We start from the raw sequence: 18,958 nt of genomic DNA on the forward strand, positions 1-18,958 counted from the left end.
AAGTAAATGTGCTTTGCTCTTTGAATAGGCGTTTTTTCCATCGAAGCACTTGGTTTTGACTATTGTATATTCACAAAGTTAGTGTAAATCAGGAAATAAAGAACTACAATGAGTTTTTGCCAGCTAATAGGAAAATGAATAAATTATAGCAGTGTGTTCAAACTCCTATAGCAGCTTTGAAGTTACTTTGGGCTGGACAGGGACAGGCATTTAAGGATAATTTTACATAGATTTCCAGGAATGGTAATAATGGATTACAAGTTGTTTGTATAAATTCCCTACTTCTACGTCTTAATTTATTGCACTAACGAGTAAAAATTTGATGTCCTTCTTGGCTTGAATATCAGCGTATAATTAGGTGTTGCAGTGATAAATGTACAGCACAATGATAAAGTCTCTCGGCTGCTGTGTATAAAGATTTTGTTCCATTCCTGAAGGACTGATGAGGATTAATAAGAGTGATACGTTCTGCTGCGTGTCAGAGTTTTGCAGTATGTGTTGAAAACGAGTAGCCTGGCTGCTACTGGATATAATCAATTTCTTTCACCGAGTCAAAACTGACAGTTGTAATCACTTTCACACAAGGGCAGCACTGGTTCTGCTGTTAGGATCCCGGGGAAAAGTAATCAATCTCATGGGTGAAAATTAATCCTAAAATCTCATAACTGCAGTAATGATTAATTGGCAAAAAATACAAAATAAACTTCTCCATTCCATAAAGCCTCATTTGCAAAATATTTTCCACCTGGTTTATTGAAGCACTGACCCACTTATGATCGCAAGTTTTCCTTTTTTTCAATCAGTCATATTACCCAGATGGACTATAACTTGAGTTCAAACAGCACAGTGAAATCTGAGCTTCATAAGTGGATTTAGGCATGAAAAATAAAAGTCTTCTGCCTGTGACAGATTTTTTATCTCAATTTAGAAACATTAGAAGAATATTCTTACAAGTCCACCAGGTAATTGGATTAATGCTCAGTTTCAAATGATGTAAATGATAATTGGTTTTACAAATGTGTGCATTATGCCTTTCCAAATGTAACACAGCAGGTGTGAGTCGTGTTTCGAAGAGTGCTGAGAGTGAGAGTAAAAGCCCTGCATTCAAAGTCCTGCTTAAGTTACAGAGGTATTATCACCAAAATGAGTACAGTGGATTTACTGAAGCACTGTTTTAAGAACAGATTTGAGGTACTTGTACTTTACTCCATTTTATGCAACTGTATACCAGCTAGCCCCACCCATACCGATCCAAAGCGCCCATGCTAGCGGTTTAAACACCAACACTCCCCTTATGCACCAAGCTATGGACTGCAAGCTGCACGGCTAACCAAGCTAACTAGCTAACGGCAGCAACAGTTAGCAGCAATTGGTGGTGACTCTGGTGATATGATTTGTGATATTTGCTTTCCATATTTCACCTTTAATGCTTTTATTTATCGTCATGTTATAGGATTCTGTTTTTATTGCTACTGTGCAGCCCTTTATAACTATTATAACGATGCTGTACAAATAAAGTTAAAAAATACAGTTTATATATAAATTAATACTTTTACCTACAGTATCATTCTCAGTGCAGGACTTGTACTTGTAATGGAGTACTTTTTTAAGTGAGGTATTGTTACTTTTACTTATTCCACCATCAAATACTCAAGAGTACAGCATTCTGCAGAAAGATGCCCCATGTGAGTCACACGTTAACTGAGAGTCTGTGTATTTCAGTGTATGGGGTGGACTTGTGGAATGGGTGATGAGTTGAAATAAAGCAGAAATATAAATCAATTTAAATGACTACACAAAAAAAAAATTTTTGGCAGGTATATGGAAGAGGAAAGGTTGTGTTAGGGGTGTTCCTATTCATTTTGTAACACAGGGGGGATATTTGGATTGTAAATAAACTGGGATTGTTATTTATTTATTTAATTGGGTGGCAGGTAAACTGGGGATAGTTGTTTGTATATTAGTTGTAAATACATTTTGAGAAATAGTGTGTGAGTTAACGGAAGAAAAGTGAGAAAGGGGTAGGGATATATATGTTTTACTTCTACCTACTCCTTTTCGAATACTGTTACTTTTGCTTTGTTAGTTCATTATTATGTTGTTTTAATTTTTGGTTTGAAATAAAGTCATTCATTCATTCATTATGATTTGCATATTATATAATTAGTTTGGAATTCATTGTAAAATTTGAGAAGTGACTGATAACTACAGTTGCCAGGTAATGGAGTAGAAAGTACAATATTTAAGTATAAGTATAAAGTCGCATAAGATAAAAATGCTCAAGTAAAGTACAAGTACCTCACTGATGTTTACTTTAAATACTCATTATTTATTGAAAAAAATATAAAAAAAAGATGAATTTTTATACTTGAGTAAATCACAGTGATTTATACTTGAGTAAATTTACATAGTAACTTCCCACAAAATGTGCTTTACAACTCCAACTTGAATATTTATGGGGCAGTGTGTTAATAATCTACACATGGCTGATGGTTCTGCCCACATTTACTCATGACCTGCTTTCTCACTCTCTCCCCTCACCTGCTTCTATCCACAATATGTTGTTTTTGACTTTTCATCTGTTTCTAACAGTTGCTGATCCAACTGGCTCAACCAAACGTCCCTGGTTACTCAAATCTTCCATTAGGTTGATGAAGTAGATCTGGATCACGTGTGGAGGCTTTTGCTAGAAAAGAATGTGGCAGCGGGAGAAGAATATGATATGATTCATGTTTTTGGATTGCTGTGGTTTCCATAGCACCTTTATTCAATCTCCCACAGTTCCTGAGCAAATATTTGGTCTTTTATTCTTTGTCCGTATTACATACAAAACTTACACAGTAACTTTTAATGAATTCTGGGGAATACCAAAAGGGGTGTACAAAATAAACAGTATGATGGTTTAAACACACAAATAAACAAACAAAAAGTAGCTGTCGGAAGCCGTTACATTATGAAATACAAATCTCACAACTGAAAATTAACAGACCTATACAACACCTTAAGTGTCCATTCTTACAGTTTGCTTTGCAGCTTGTGCTTTGGTCCAATGTCAAAGGTTTGACCAGGTGTGTGCATTACTGATGAGATAAATAACACTGGGTGAGGACCTGTCTCTGGGATAGTTGGTAAGGACACTTTTAGTTAAACTAAGCTAGCGCACACATGCTTCTTTTATCCCCTCATATACAGACTGCTTTATATAAAAAGTGCATGGTAATGATATACATTGAGTTGTTTTAAAGTACTATATTCTCTTTCTGTGAAGCTGTAATAAATTCGTAGTGGTGTCTTTTTTTCATTGTGGCAGGCAAAAGTCTGTTTTTAAGGGCAGGACCAGTGACGGTAAGAGCCTGCAGCAGGATGCAGAAGGGTTGCCCTCGGTAACAATGTCTCCTTCTTCTCCTTTGTTACCACTTCCCGGGGATTGGTACCCCGCATTCATACCAGCCGACGAATGGATGGGGTGTACGTCGGCCAATAACTCCAAATGTAACCGGCTCCTGTCTGTACGCACGATAAAATCCTGAAAAAGAACATACAAAAGCAGTCAATAGCAATTTACTGAAATTAATCAGGACACTTGAGCAAGTCTGGATATAATCATCATTTAGCACGTGTTCGCAACCATTTAGTTATTTCTCTTCTTGACTGAATGACAGTTTGTTTTCAAGAGCCTCTTACAGCTTAAATGATGAGGTTTGTGATGTTCTGCATAACTTTCTTCTTCAGTAAATCCCACGACAACATAATGACTTCATTCTGCTAACGCGTTTTGTCTGTGTAAAAGCCCAATACTGTTTATTTCTCTGCAGACTTCTCGTCCAAAAACCATTAAAAACACTTCAATGAGCCACGATGAACATGTGTATTGGGCACCATAATTTATTTTGAATAAATACCATCCTGCTGCTGTAAATACTCACGGGAGCACTGGTATAAATTTACTGATTTCTTTCAAAAAATGAAATGGTAACACATCTAAACGAGCTACCAGCAGCTAGCTACAGTTATTCCCTGTTGTCAAACTTGCCTTAAAACATTTAATGACATTTTAATGACCGATCAAAATTGTACAACTTTACTGGGTCATGAAAACTATTCTAAAACTAAATAGTTTCTTTAAGTTCGATACTCAATGCCACATTAAGTGGCTGAATGTAATCAACACCTCTGACGTCAAGTTCTCACAAACAGATCTCAAACAATGTCAACGTTGCATTCAAAGTGACATAATCGACCAAATGACATTTAATGGCAACAGATGTACATAAATCTTTGAAACAGTGTCAGATGATGCTGGAATAACATGAGTCATCAGGTTTTTCCATGCCAGCTTGAGTGCATGCTGTCATTAAACACATACCAAGCACTAAGACATTCTGAAAATCATGAACATTTCTCAGCTCTTCACTCAATCTGCCAAGCTTCTATTCATTGTAATAAAAACTACTACATTTGAAACAAATACAAAACGAGTATTTTGACTCGTGGTCTCAAACTATTTGACCGTACTGTACATATTTATGATACATTTCCCTATGGAAGATGTATATCTTCAGTGGGAATCAATGGGTATGACACTAAGTGCCACAAACAGGGAAAACAGTCAAGTCAGAAAGGTATTGACGAATGAGTGAGCACATCGGAAGTCGTGGTCTTCTCGCAGGATTTGTTTACAATAGGAAATGTATAGTTTGGTCATCTTTAACCTTTAAATACAAGCCAAACTCAAAGAAATGCATTCACAAGGTTTGTTTCTGGGAAATTAAGCTCAGGAGGCAAAGAGTTAGCAAATGCTAGAAGTTAAAATTTTATTGCATTGAAAAAGGCTGCTGTTAAATAGTTGACGTCTTGGTTGTCGAACACACCAACAAGAGGAGGTTTTCACAGCACCTCCCAGTTTCAGCTACATAACCACATTTGGTTGTGTAGCTGCTGTTTACGAGTAAATAACGTTCACTTTGGTGCTTTAATTATCTCAAGCAAGTAATCTCATTATGCACTGATATGACCTGAAACCAATAATTGCTAAGAAGTTATGTTATAATTAAGAAAATGGTCTGCAGTAATGAAAAGCATGTGAAATTTGGTCTAAAACCCTGGTGGGTCCTTTAACAAGTATTCCTTTAAATGTTTTCCTGCATCTGTATTCAGCATTGATAAGATCAACACAGCTGGTGGACACAGAGAGCGGGATCACGTGGAAAAAATGATAATAGGCTTGGTCTAAATGTCACGGCCACAAACGATCAATGTGTGTACAATGTGTTCTTGTTTACCTTGTGCTGAGGGCAGATTATTTGAGAGGTAGGCCGGGCCGGTCCTCCCGTCCCTGTAGGAGTCCACAAACTGGCAGTGGTCCTCTCCCTGGCCAAATGTGTCTCCTATACTGTAAAACGGCTCTGTGGAGGTAAAAAGGGGAAGTGGGTATAAGAATCAGGATATTTTCAACAAAAGAAGGTTGATTATCTCCAAAAAATAAGTCATATAAGGCAAAGTCTCGTGTTACCTCTGAGACCATCTCCCATGAAGATCTTGTATCGCAGAGAGTTACACAGAACCACACCGACGAACTTCCTGTACCACGTCCGCTTGACGTACTGGCTGCCCTTACAGCTGCTGTGGGCTGAGTTATACTTGAAGGTAAAGGGAACCCAGATCGGTTCTCCACCTGTGGAACAGAGAAGAGGAGGAGATACAAATAATTAAAGTATTTGTTGTTGTTTTAATGGTCCGATATTAAAGGTAGCAAAACATCGACATGGAGTTACGAAGAAAACATACGACAAAGTCCAGGCCTTACTGAGCATGAGTCATGCGCAAAAATGACATGTAAAATCCACAGTCACTTTTTCATACATCAGTGCGGGCTGTGGCAGAAACCCAGACAACAACAGGCTGAAGGAACCTTTTAGCTCCTTGAAAAGTAGCTGCTTGGACTCAAATTGCAGAGTACTTTGGGAGGAAACGCGGCAAGAGTGATGTACCTCTGCCAATCGTCTAAATCCTTTGCCTATACACAGTAGCAATCAAAGGACTGCCACTGGTTGGAATGGTTGAGGACTGGAAATCCTCTCATGTTGTTTCACAGATTGATGTCTCTCTCTTTCAGTAGGACATGGCTTGTCGAATTAGAGAGGCGTTGTCGCTGTATGGACTTACCAGGCGGTCTTTCGATGAGAAGAGGATCGTCTGAAAGAAAGAAAGAAAGAATGCGATCATTTCACCAGGGAGGAAAAGCACACAGACTGTATAATGTGTTCACCTGATTTTTAGAATGAAAGGCGCATAATGCCCTTAACACAGTGTACATCTGGTAGTCTGCTTCTACCGCAGGGATGGTTTTATATTTGAATATCTTGCATTGCAATAAAATCACCAGGACATTTTCTTTAAGTGCTTGCATACTGCAGAACAGCAGAAAAGCTTGACCGAGGGTTCGAACAGCAGTCAATGGGGCGTCTCGGAGTTTATCTTTGCAGGCGCTGACAGGATACGCACCTGATTCAGTGACATAGGTGAGCGTCTCGCTGATCGGTCCCAAACCGAACACATTTTTGGCCTGCACCTTGAAGTAGTACCTGAATGAAAACAAACCACAGCGAGAGGATTTAATGAGAGATTAAGTAGTTAAAGCGTCATTCTGCCAGTGTTGTTGTGAGCTGATGAAGGTGAGGAAAATGCTAATGACCATAGCAGATGACTGGGCATGCTTCAGTCAGGCTGATTTAAGAGTAGTCTGTTTTCTATTGATATGAATCCAAAGTGAGCGCAGCACAATAAAATGGCTATTTGGCTCGTGTTGAAGGGAGAAGGAGGGGGGGAGAGTGGAGGAAGGGTGCTGAGGGAAAAACGAGACATCTAGACATGTGGAGATTAACAGATAGGAGGAGAGGATAAGGATGAAAGACAGAAAACAGGAGGAAGGTGGAAAAAGCAAAGCACAGGGATAGATGGTGAGAGAGAGAATGGATAAATGGCAGGAGAGTCCTCAGAAGAGAAATTTCTCACTGAGAGCTCATAAGCTTTCTTGACAGAGCAGAGCAGTGAGCTCACCTTGTCTCCGGGTGTTGGAGGAATTATTAAATCCTATCACATTAAAAACAACAGCAGTGAGTGACAGCTTTGAGAGTTTTGCAAACTTTTCCACTGTAGATGGCTGATGTGTTTGTGCTTTCCTCCAGCCTGCAAGGTCACATACAGTAAGTTCACGGTCTGTCGATTCTCAGCCAAAAACTTTCACCACGTACAGCCACGAGGCCTGGAACCAATCACCACAGCCACGTGACAACAGTGACCAGAATATATATCAACAGAGAGGGAGAGAAGAGAAGAGAGAGAGCACGGCAGCTGCAGAGAGATGATGTAATGAAGGAAGAAATTGGAGAAGGTAAAAAAAGAAAAAAAAAAGAAAACGTGAGCCAGAATATATAAAAAAAAAAGAGAATAGACCACAAGATGCTTCATCAAGCCAAGCTTAGCCGTTTGAAAATTCATTTGGAGCGTTGCTCATCTCGTTTTATCTTCAGACTAAGATCTATGTGATAACTCTGCATGACAGGCTCAAATTCACCTCGTACAAGTTGATTATTAACCGAAAACTATTCAGACATTTATTGACACTCATAAAGTTTATGTTTGAAAAGAAGAGGGGAAAGAAGCAAGGACTCAAATTCACAACATAGCTCAATATATATCAGGGGTGTCACGATTCTCCGAATCCACAGTTTTGATTTAAACATTTTTTTTTCAGCACTGACGGCTATGCCATTGTTAGTCTATCACATCTGGATTTGTAAACATCAACATATCATTGTATTAATGCCCTGACAACTGTCATTTGCATTTTCCAGTTCTTCTTTAAAGAATTAAGGGTATTTTGCAACAACAGCTTGACTTCATCTTGGTGATTTTTGTTAGTTAGGATTGGGCAAATTCAAATGATACTCACCAAAATAAAGATTTCAGAGTTTAAAAACAAAAAACAAATAAACTGCCCTTTGAAGATTCAGAAATAAACAGAGTTGCAAAGTTTGGTTTCTCAAATCTGTCCAGAGTGAACCCTCTTTCCAAACAAATAAATAAAGGATCTCTAATAAAAAGAAAATAAACCCAACACTTCTGGTGCTAGTCAGTTTATCGTCTTCGTGCACAAAGGTGTCTGGAAATGCATCCGCAGGCTAAGCTCGTCGTATCTTACTTGTGGAGAGAGAAAAAAATCCTGGGAGAATTGCAGATCCTGCTTTCTGATGATTGAAATTGAAAGCTCATGATCGATTAATGATGATTGTTCACTCAATAAAGGGTCTCTGCAAAAGAAAATAAACAGAATGTGTCTAAATGTGCAGCTGCAAGCTACCAGTACGCTAGCTGTGCCATGAAGTGTGTTTTTTTTATATCATTATTCAGATGGTAGTTTTCTCAATAACTGGATTTATTTTTTGGTCTATAAAACACCAAAAAAATAGTGAAATTGCCCATCAGTATTTCCTGGAGCCCAGGGTGATATTATCAAGTTATCATGTCAAAATCGATTTCGATAATGTAAGACAAAGAAAGGCAGCAAATTCTCACATTATCACACAGAACAGAATCAAGAAATATTTTGCATTTTGGCTTGCCAATTAAAGGTCCAGTGTGTATGATTTAGTGACATCTAGCGGTGAGGTTACAGATTGCAAGAAACGCAGCAGCCATCGCCTCGATCTCCCCTATGGTGGCTGCTAAAAATTGATAAACTGGAAAAAAAAAACTGACACGCCCGAGCCAGTGCTTTGGTTTGTCCATTCTGGGCTACTGTAGAAGCATGGAGGACTCTGTGGAAGAGGCTTTGTAAATATAATTGGCTCATTTTACGGTAACAAACACACAACTATTCTCAGTTTCAGGTGATTATACACTAATGAAAACACAACTGTGAATATTATATTCCATTTCTGCCAATAGATGTTCCCAAATACTGCACACTGGACCTTTAAACAATGGCAGGCATTTCAATAAAGGTCCAAAGTTCAAAGTTTCAGAAATCCTCCAACTGGATAAGACCTTTATAATTCATTTCTTTTTTCTATCTAAAGAGCAGGAAAACGTGTGGATGCAAGGAAATTTGTTCACATGCGTGTATGTACATATGTGTGTGTATTGAGGACTATAGTAGCTCAGTATTTCTGGCAACCAGAAGGAGCCTGCAGCATGGGAAATGCCAACAGTGTCCCATAAACCATCCCAGGATCAACCGTAACCACAGAAGAGGCACTATCGTGGATACAAACTGGTTGCCAGGGAGGGAAACCCTCTTTGTAGACTCCTGGAAAACTTTACCCCTTGCACACAGCTCTTCTGTTTGTGTTCAGCAGCAGGTGTTTGGCTTACTACGGTCTAAAATGAGACACCTATCATAATACCTCAAACAGATTCGTGCTTTTATATCAGGCAATACTTTCGATCCTGATCCTCTCACACATCTGAAACAGTTTTTCGTCCTTGGTTAGATTACTTGCTAAAAAAGAATGCATAAATAAATTTTTATGGAGTACCAGATGTGGAACGGCCACATCAAGACAGTTTTGACAGTATCTGCTTGGTCACAGAAGAAAAAACATCTCTCATCTCAGTTGTACAACAGATCTATGAAGTGTCAGATAAATATACACAGCTTATGTATATAACTGCAGCTCATCTTAACTGTGTGTGGCCTGTTCACATTTTACGCTTCCATAAAGACTTTGATTGACTCATTGTTACGTGTCATGCAAGCAGTTTCACCTTTGTGTCTTGCATTTATTCAACTACCCTCTTGAGATTTTACGTTTCTGTCAACAGTGGTATGCTAGCTGACGTTAGCCTTAAAGGCTACAATCCAAAATGGAGATTAGCATGGTGCAACAACTTTCTGTAATTATGTGTTTCAGTGAAAAACAAGTCTGGATGAGTGGGTCACCACAGGTTTTTCTATTCTTCGGCAAGAACTGGAGGTGAGATTGTATGTGTTTGTCAACAGTGGTATGCTAGCTAACGATACCTTCAAGGGCTAGGCTAGGACACAAAATTGATATCAGCCCCAGTCAACATGGGTTTTCTATTCTTAAGTGAGAACTGGAGGTGAAATGCTACTTTAATGCCATCAGTAGTATGCTAGCTAACGTTAGCCTCAAAGGCTACAAAGATTACTGTTGCTTGGCAGCACCATCAGCTGCTCCGGGATGCCTCTCTCATTGGTTGTTGTGGTCCGGCTCAGAAAGTACTGATGTAATCATCCTGATTTTAAAGCATAAATATCGAACATGTTTGATGTTATTAGATCATATAATCTGCTCAAGTTGAGTAAATGATAAATAAATAGACATGCGCCTATTTTGATCCATTAGTCTCATGTAAAACTGTTAAAAACTGTACATTAACTGAGAGGCAAGACCTACTTTACAATTTCTCTGCATCAATCAAACTTACATCTTTACAAGAAAACTGCTTCATGCACAGATGGAACAAGAAATAGGTTTAATGGAAAGAAATCCCTTCCTCCCTTGGGTCCATGTGCTAAGGGCTGTTTCCATGCATTTATTTTGAAAACCATGACTGCCTAGTAAGACAAGGTTGTGGAAACTCTAATAACTGAAACAGACTGAAGTGACTGTATCGGTGTGTAAGTGTCAGATAACGTGCTGTTTTTGCGTTCCGCTAAATTTTCCAACGTCTCAACACAGTTTTACAGCATGTCACATCTTGGTGCGGATTAAAACCTGCCTCCATTGAGCCTAACTGATTTGCTTCACTCTGAGGGGTTTTCAGATCTCATATACAAGCATCACGGTATCAGTACCAAACTCACACGCTGCTTTAATCAGTGTCAGCTCGGTTTGATATCACAATTGGCAAAACACTCCTACATAAACATGGGATAAGACCAACAGACACATAAGCATTCATACATGAAGTCATACACAAACATCCAGACAAGCTGTGTATCCTGTGCATCATGTGATGATCGGATAATGATATATAGTCTCGAGCCACAGCCAAGCACCTGCACCTGAGGCAGCAATACTAAACATTACATTCAGATCAGGGTAAGAGATCTGGCAACTAAGCAAATCTTTGTTTGTAAGTTCAGGTTCTTAATTTCTATGACTCCCATGTGTGAGATGATACTGCAAATCACTAAACCTCTCTTCAAGCATATGTACAATATGCATGCAGACACAATAATATAAACACACAACAGGTGGCCATGTGTTACCTAGAGTTGGGTTTGAGATTCTCCACAGGCAGGTGTGTCCCACTGGAGGCTCTAGAGGACCATCTGTTGTTGAGGACATCGTCATATGAAGCGCTGTGGACCATGTAGCCTGCAGGGAACAATGCAAAATAAAGGGCAGAGCTTATAGGTGCTAAAAAGAATAATAAATATGATTCACTGTTACTGTCTGACTTCCCAGTCAGAATTTATTTTCAACTTCTTCTTGTATAGAGAGCCAAAGTCACGTCCTTTCCTGTGGACCTCATGGGACCTTATTTCGGAAAACATTTGTTTCTGATCCCGTTTGAATTGTGCCAAGAATTACACATATGACGTTTGTCAATTTAGAAGATGCTGCTGCTGCAGCATAGAGAAAATATTAACAATAAATCTGGCCATAGTGCAGTTGCTGTGTAGTCTTTATAATTACATATTTTCACAGTCTTATATTTCATTATTTTTTATGACAAACTGCAACTTCCTCAACTTGAAAAATTATCTTTTAGTTAACAAACATCATATGTGTAGTTCATGGCACAATTCAAACGGGATCAAAAAGTGATTTTGATCTTTCTCTATTAACTACCACCCATATTTTTTCCAAAATGAGGTCTCATGGCGGTCCACCGGAAGGGACGTGACTGCGGCTCTCTATTGAAATGGGATCAACTCGAGGCTGACGAGCTCCAACTTCCGATTTCCAAGGTAAATACAACTCTAAATCCACCCACCAGCCCCTCTAAAGCCTGTGCAACTTTTTTCTTTATCAACGCTGGACTTAAAAAGTATCAACATTCAATTCTTTTTTGCGTAGGTGGTCTTCCATATGTATATTTATCGCTGAGGAAAAACTACAGCCCTGGCATTTTCAATAATTCATGCTGACTGTCCTCCAACCTGCCTGCATCTCTGTCTGTTTTCTTATTCTTCTCAGTCACGCAGACTAATCCTTAGAATCCGGCAGGCAACCTCAGGTCACGTGGCTCTTCATCACTCATTTTAAAAGTATGGAGTCCGTGCTCCGGCGCACATCAAACTACCAACTGTTTCTGTTGGACTTTTTGAGTCTGAGTTTCAGTTTTTACTGGAGCTGCACCAAGACAGCTGGCTGCTGACAGGAGAGGAGGGAAATACTTGCTACTTTGTTTTTTGGCTTTTGGTTTTTCATTCCTTCTTTTTCTACATTAACTGATGGTTTGACAGAGAGTAGTATTTAGACTCTTGCCTCTACCATCTGCCGCTGTACCCTATCTTTTCCAGCTTTAAATATAAACGTATTAAACATTTCCCAAGAAGCTGGTCCTTTTAGCCAAATGCAACACCTAAAATACTCAGTGAATAATGTGTGTGCTTTGCCCAAAGAAGTTCCTCAATGAATCAGAGTAAATGGAACCAGAAGTTGGGTTCTGATGTCCTTCATCTCTTGAGTCCACTTGCCCCGCAGCTGTTTCCATCCACTTGTTTTGAAAGCCGTGACCCATAACTCGTAAGACATGGCTGTGCAAACACTCCCTGATAACTAAAACAGCGCCTTGTGATTGGATCTGCATGTGTGAACTGTACCTGCATATGTGTGTGCATCAGATGTCTGCTGTATTTACAGCATATGTCTTTGCAAAACAATATTTTCAGTTTATGGAGGAATTCACATAAAAAAGTGAATCGAAACGAAGAGTTTAAGGCCAATTTATCACTCAACACTAAAATAAATTCATTTCTGGAATGCAACCTGGTCTCAAGATAAAAGAAAATCACAGAGAAAGTATGTGAAATGGGATAAGATTGTGATTAGGTGCAAAAATGTCCAGGCAGAGTAATACAGAAACTGTCAAGGTAGTGTGTGAGCAGAGAGGAAACACAAACAGATGGAAAGAAAGAGAGGAAGAAAACACCAGTGACAGTACAGACCATCTATCTGTTTTACACATCAGAGTACGGACCAGGCCACAGCGTGACCAGGAGCTTGTGTTTCACTGCCAAAGACAACACACTGCCTCACTAGCTGGCCAGACTGCTACCTCTGATAGTCCACCACGTCTCATACAGTCGGCTGTTATCTTCAGTCTCTTCTCTGTCCCTTTTTTTCCGTGTGTCACTTTCTAGGGTCATAGGAGCTTTGGTTTTCCCTGAGAAAGTCTGTTGAGTCTGTTTTTTCATGATTTATTCACAATAAACTTCTGGAGCGAGTTCTTAAAATCTGAGTCACAAGTGATGCTGGTAACATATTAAAGGCATATCCTAAATCACAACAGATGAAAGTTTGATGAAACCAAATCACAATCTTATGTAGTAATAGTCTGCTGAAGAAATGTGGACACAATAAATCTGAGTTTTGCTTTATTGCTGCCCTCCCTCTGGTGTAAAGGTAAATATACTAATGTTAATGCAATATTCCACATTATGGATTGTTATTTTAAGTTTGTATTGAATCAATCATACTGGGCTAACTCGCTGCTTGTGGAAGCTAGTTAGCTACAGAGAGGGGCATCTAGCTAGTATAAGCTGTCTATCTTTTTGCCTATTTCATGGGTCCAGTTGTGCGACCAGACCGTCAGCAACTCATCCCGTCAATTTAATCCAGCCAAAAAAAACACCAGGACTGTTCGAAATCACAGCTAACAACATCAGCCCCAGGTGGATAACTGCCTGTGTGGCCTTTGGAATATAAGGTACGCATATATCACAAAATATTTTTTGTGTATGGTCACAAAGATATACCAGTCAAATACCAGTACAGATATTTAGTCTGTCATCATCCATCCACCTGTTTTGACCATCCTGACCAGCCAGACTGCCCCAGGGAGGAACAGAGTCGGAATAACAGCCATGCTCATCCAACATGGTTTAAGGCTGCTCCTGGCTAATGTCCGGTCTCAGGAAAAGGAAATGGACGAATGGGACTCAGGCTTGCCAAACAATGTGAAATCAGAGACTGTTGTGCCCACAGGGACCCGTCTCCACCACAACATCTCAGATCAAAATGTTTGCACTCGATGGGCAGACCGTGTTCCAGGCCGTTAGAGCGCAGGGACGAGGAGAGGTGGACTCTGTGTTTATAACAGTGATGCTTGGTGCTCACGCAGTCAAAGTAGGTAGACAGTGTTTCCCAGATGTCAAACTTTGGATGTGGACATATTATCATCACCATCGTATTGCTGCTATTTACAATTACCAACGCAGATTAAAAAGATGCACCGTGTTTATGTAGCTATATTTGTATATAAATAAAAATACACACCTCGCGGCGAACACTTTTGAAGGGGGTACTATCACAGCAAAGAAATATAATAATCAAACTTAAATTTCTTTTTGTTTTCGGTTATTACATGTTTGACCAAATAAGCCCAAAAGTCCAAACAAACATCAAAGATATATAGTAAATGTTCATTTTAATTTTAGCTCAAATTTTAGTTCAGGACAAATATTTCTTACCTGACACCATGTCGTCCTTCAGTGGGCGGGCCCAGTCCAGGATGATGAATGAGTGGCAGCCTTCCATAGCGACCACAGTAAAGTTATGAGGCTTGTTTTTGGGAGGTTGTTTCTGATTGGCTGCCAGACTCTCCTTCTTTATCAGGTCTTCCAGGACGTCGACCTGAAGAAACTCCAGAGCCTCCGTCAAGGAGCATGGAGCACCCGGGTCCTTCCTGATGTAGTTCACATAGGGAGCTGATGGCGGGAAGAAGTGATGGAAAAGAAGTTAAGAACTACATCATTTTCTGATAATTGAATTCAACTATTTATCTTCTTTTATTTATATTTTTTTTAAACTAAATTAGATAGATGCTACTTTCCCAGGTCATACAATCCAAAGTAAGATTGGTCACTCAGGTGACAGTTCCCTTTCAGGTGACAGTGTCTTTCCTTTGTTTCCTCTCCTTCCCCATCCATCTTTTTTGGTTGCTTTTCAGTGACTCTGGAAATGCTCAGCTGGACCTACAGCTGTGAATACTTCAGATATCCCACAATTCCAAGTCTGACTGGGATTTCGAGGGAGCCACTGGAGTCTGGACTCGCTCCCACCACCCCAGATGATTGGCCCTCTGCGCGGGCCAAGAGTCTAACGCGTGTCAGTATCTTCACATCAACACAGCCTGTGAGGCTGAGCGGATTAAGGCTGTTACAAGCTCCTTCTGTACGTGTATACGCAGTCATATGGCTTATGTATTACACATTCATACACCGAAGTACTTGATCCGTCGTCAAGGTGAGCAGATTTATGTGTCTGTCTATACACAGGGTGCTTGTAAGGCTGCATCCACATGTCCAGGATCCGTGCAGAAGATCCAGATGTTTTGCTTTGCTAAACACTGAATGTGCCTCCCTTTAGAAACACACTGTCTTCGTCTGCTTTTTTAAACAACCAAATCCAAAAACACTGACGAAAACTGGCACGTGTGTGCCTGACGTGATCAAATGTCACTTCGAAAGAGCATCAGGACAGTTCACACAATGTCAACTCTAATATCAGTCTAGTATGGCATAAATTAGCATCCTAATAGTCCAAACATGCCGGTACTCATTTTATAGTCCAATGTGGCAAACTCCATCCATCTGGATCTTCCTGTAAAGCAGATTCAAACAACTGCGAAGAATTATTAGTTAATACTTTTTGTCCCACGTCTGCCTCGGGCTAGATTCATCCAAACATGCCTGGCATGGACAGATAAAGAGACAAAGGGGAAGTCTCTGTCAGACAGTTCATGCAAAGGCTCCTGAAGTGGACCTAAAATATATTGAAACTAATAAATAGGAAAGAGGATGTCTCCGCATTGAGCCAACACAGCCTTCATTCTGTGCTGAGGTCAGCACCCTTAACTTTTATGATTTCCACTGCTTTCCTCCTCCTGCCATTTTTTTCAATCTCATGGAGAGTAATAGCTTTCAGATGGCTCTATGAGAGGTGTGCGATCATGAGATATTCATTGTTTATCAAGATAAATGGCATCCAGAGTAGGTCATGTTATCGTTACGCTGTTGCCTCTGGAGCAGATTATACTGACAGTGCTGTCTTGCACTGATAAAGACACAGCCGCAAATCTTCCCTTTTAAAAGGTTTCTCACAAAGATCAATATAAATGACAGTGGCAAGTTGCTCTGAATCTGTCAATGAGTCAAAGGCAGGCCATTATTCAAGGTTTTATCCATATCATTGGACTAGCAACAGGCTCATTCACTTCCAGAATAAGGATGATAATGATTGACCTGAATCTCCACCAATTTTTATACGTCAAAGTCAATTGACTGTGGCTCTGGAAAGAGTTATGTCAAGTCTGAAAAAATTACTCATGAGTCATTTGTTGTGTATCTTGGCTTGAGTTGCACTATTGAAAGTGTAGTATCCAATGTGTTTGGAACTTGACCCTTCCTGAGCAATAAAAGTCAGGATATCTCAGCTTCAATGGCATCGATTGTGACCATTGTTTTTATACAATCCATCCCACAAACGTTACAAAAGTTCAACATTAAATCACTGCGCTATTCCTTTAAGACTCATTGAGAGAAGTAATTTCAGCTATTCCAAGGCTATGGCTTCTCTAACTTTTGCCCCTATGTTCAAATAAATGCTATGAAAGTGCCCCTATGGTAGATAAAACATGATAAATCCCCTCTAGGGTGCCCTTCCAGTGGAGAAAATGGGCTAAAGGCTCTCTAGGTTGAAATATATTGAAATATATATAATTTTAATAATGCTTAAATGGTAGAATTTAAGACCACACGTGAGCAAATGCACACGGTACAATAATCATCAACTTTTATACCTTACACTGCTGTTCCAACTATATTAACTGTAAGAACTTTCAAAGGTATACAATAAGTTATTAGTGGTTTTCCTCTGTGGAGTAAAATGCTGTTAAAAGTATACAGTTATGGTATCTTCCCAATTATTTACAGCTGAAACATGACAAGAAAGTACAGTCGTTAAACAAAGCAATATTAACAGGACCTCTGACATCTTGTTGTTTTTAGAGGGTTGGAGTCAAGGAGATGTTGTATTTATTTCTGTCAGGAGAGTATTGTGGTCTGTTTGTGCAACCAGATGAGGTGATAGGGAATGAGAGGCCAAAATAAGCACACAGTATCAGTAAAAAGAAAGCAGGGGGCCGAAGTTTACTGGGATCAAGTCTGGAGACTCTGAACAACGTGTCCTCGGTGAACTTTACTATTATGATCCAATTATGGTTGGATATAACCAATTTTAATCCATTTTCTACAAATAAGCTTACTCGCATTTTCCACAAAGTGATAAATTCATAGTTTCATATGTAGATTTCACAAATTAGCTGTTGAGATCTTTGCTGTTTGAGCTTACATCCAACACCACTGTATACTCAGTGACACCTACATCATGATATGGATGAGTGTGAGTGATTTTTCCTTTTTCTTTGGCCGATACTTGCCGTAAAGTCTGAGAGGGTCGTATACTTATGAGGTATTGCTGAAGAAACAAAGAGGGAGGTCCAGCAGTATTATCCCTCCACAAAACAAAACAGAACTCCCATCAGCCTATCATTATTTACAGCACTGAGAGACCCTCAGCACAAACTCATGAACAGGGACACAAAAAAACATGTTATACTCAGAGGCCAGGCGTGCACCATCAGTCATGCTCTTCGACTTTCTCAGCAATAATGCTATTTATCATGCATGTCAGATAAAGATAATATGCGTCTTTCTCTGGCATGTGCTCTAAAATATACTGACAGAAACCTATAAAAAGGTTTAATCTCCTGCTTCTTGTGAGAGATGAAAAAAGTTTTTTTCATACATCCCTTGAAAGTATAAACTTTTATATCTGAGGAGGTTTAGTTCCATTTTGAAAAGCAATCCATCATGCAAAATGGGAATGCGATATTAAGTCTAAAATCTGAGCTTAGAGCTAAACGGCAAACTCAAAGCTCAACCCTGGAAGATAATAATATCTAGCTCCTTGGCAGAAGCCCAAATGTTGAAAGAAGTTTGTTTTTTTCATACATTGGGTAAAGGTTTACTTTATAATTCAGCTGGATTTGTAAGATTGTGTGATCTTCAAGTTATGCGCATTTAGCCAAACCACAGAGTTTCAGACCAATTAGTGTTCTGTTAGGAACTAATATAACGACCAGCAAGAGAATCAACTGTTCGTTTGACAACAACATCACCTCCTATAGGTTGGCATAGACGCTGCTATATCATCAGTTACATCAGAACTCGAGAGTATTTTTTCATCGAATGAGAAGAGCAAAGAACAGCACTGAAGGCTTTTCTTGAGGGAGATTATGTTTTCACTCTACTTGACTGACTTTGACAAGAGTTTGATTTACCACCCGGCTCCGCAGGTGGTAGTGCTCTGCTTTTGATCCAACCAGTACTGGCTAAAGTTGGCCCGTAATGGACGGATGATTCATCCAATCACCTGCCAAGTATTTTTTTTTAAAGTGCCTGCCCTTTTCCAGCAAAATGTTCTCACTCCCAACTCGTCAAATACCGCACCTCGGTCAGTGGCCGTAAGCTTCAAAATATGATCCTCTACCTTCCCCTCTAGCGTCAGTTTTGGACGTGAAGGGCTCTGTGGTCAAGCTAGCAATACTGTGTAATGTGCAATTTTCGATTTACACTTTCATAATAAAGCATGCTGACAAACAGTTCACATATTTTGATGTATTATGACTTTTGGGCTGTCATTAATGCTATCAAATGGTCGTAGTTTGGTTAGGTTTACACCTTACCTTACTCCGT

At 39.5% G+C, this 18,958-nt stretch overlaps 1 protein-coding gene across 1 annotated transcript in view; it reads right to left on the reverse strand.

Moving 5' to 3' along the window:
• Positions 1-3,410: 3,410 nt before the first annotated feature.
• Positions 3,411-18,958, reverse strand: part of fndc1 (fibronectin type III domain containing 1) — a 40,421-nt gene continuing 24,873 nt past the window's right edge. The window contains exons 17-23 of the mRNA XM_073493387.1: positions 14,672-14,908; positions 11,240-11,348; positions 6,505-6,584; positions 6,166-6,195; positions 5,513-5,674; positions 5,283-5,405; positions 3,411-3,526 (exon numbers count right to left, since the gene is read on the reverse strand). Of these exons, the coding sequence (XP_073349488.1) occupies positions 3,411-3,526; positions 5,283-5,405; positions 5,513-5,674; positions 6,166-6,195; positions 6,505-6,584; positions 11,240-11,348; positions 14,672-14,908 (857 nt within the window). The remainder of the gene's footprint in view (positions 3,527-5,282; positions 5,406-5,512; positions 5,675-6,165; positions 6,196-6,504; positions 6,585-11,239; positions 11,349-14,671; positions 14,909-18,958) is intronic.

This window comes from Pagrus major, chromosome 22, assembly GCF_040436345.1.
Source record: "Pagrus major chromosome 22, Pma_NU_1.0".
Lineage (NCBI taxonomy): Eukaryota > Metazoa > Chordata > Actinopteri > Spariformes > Sparidae > Pagrus > Pagrus major.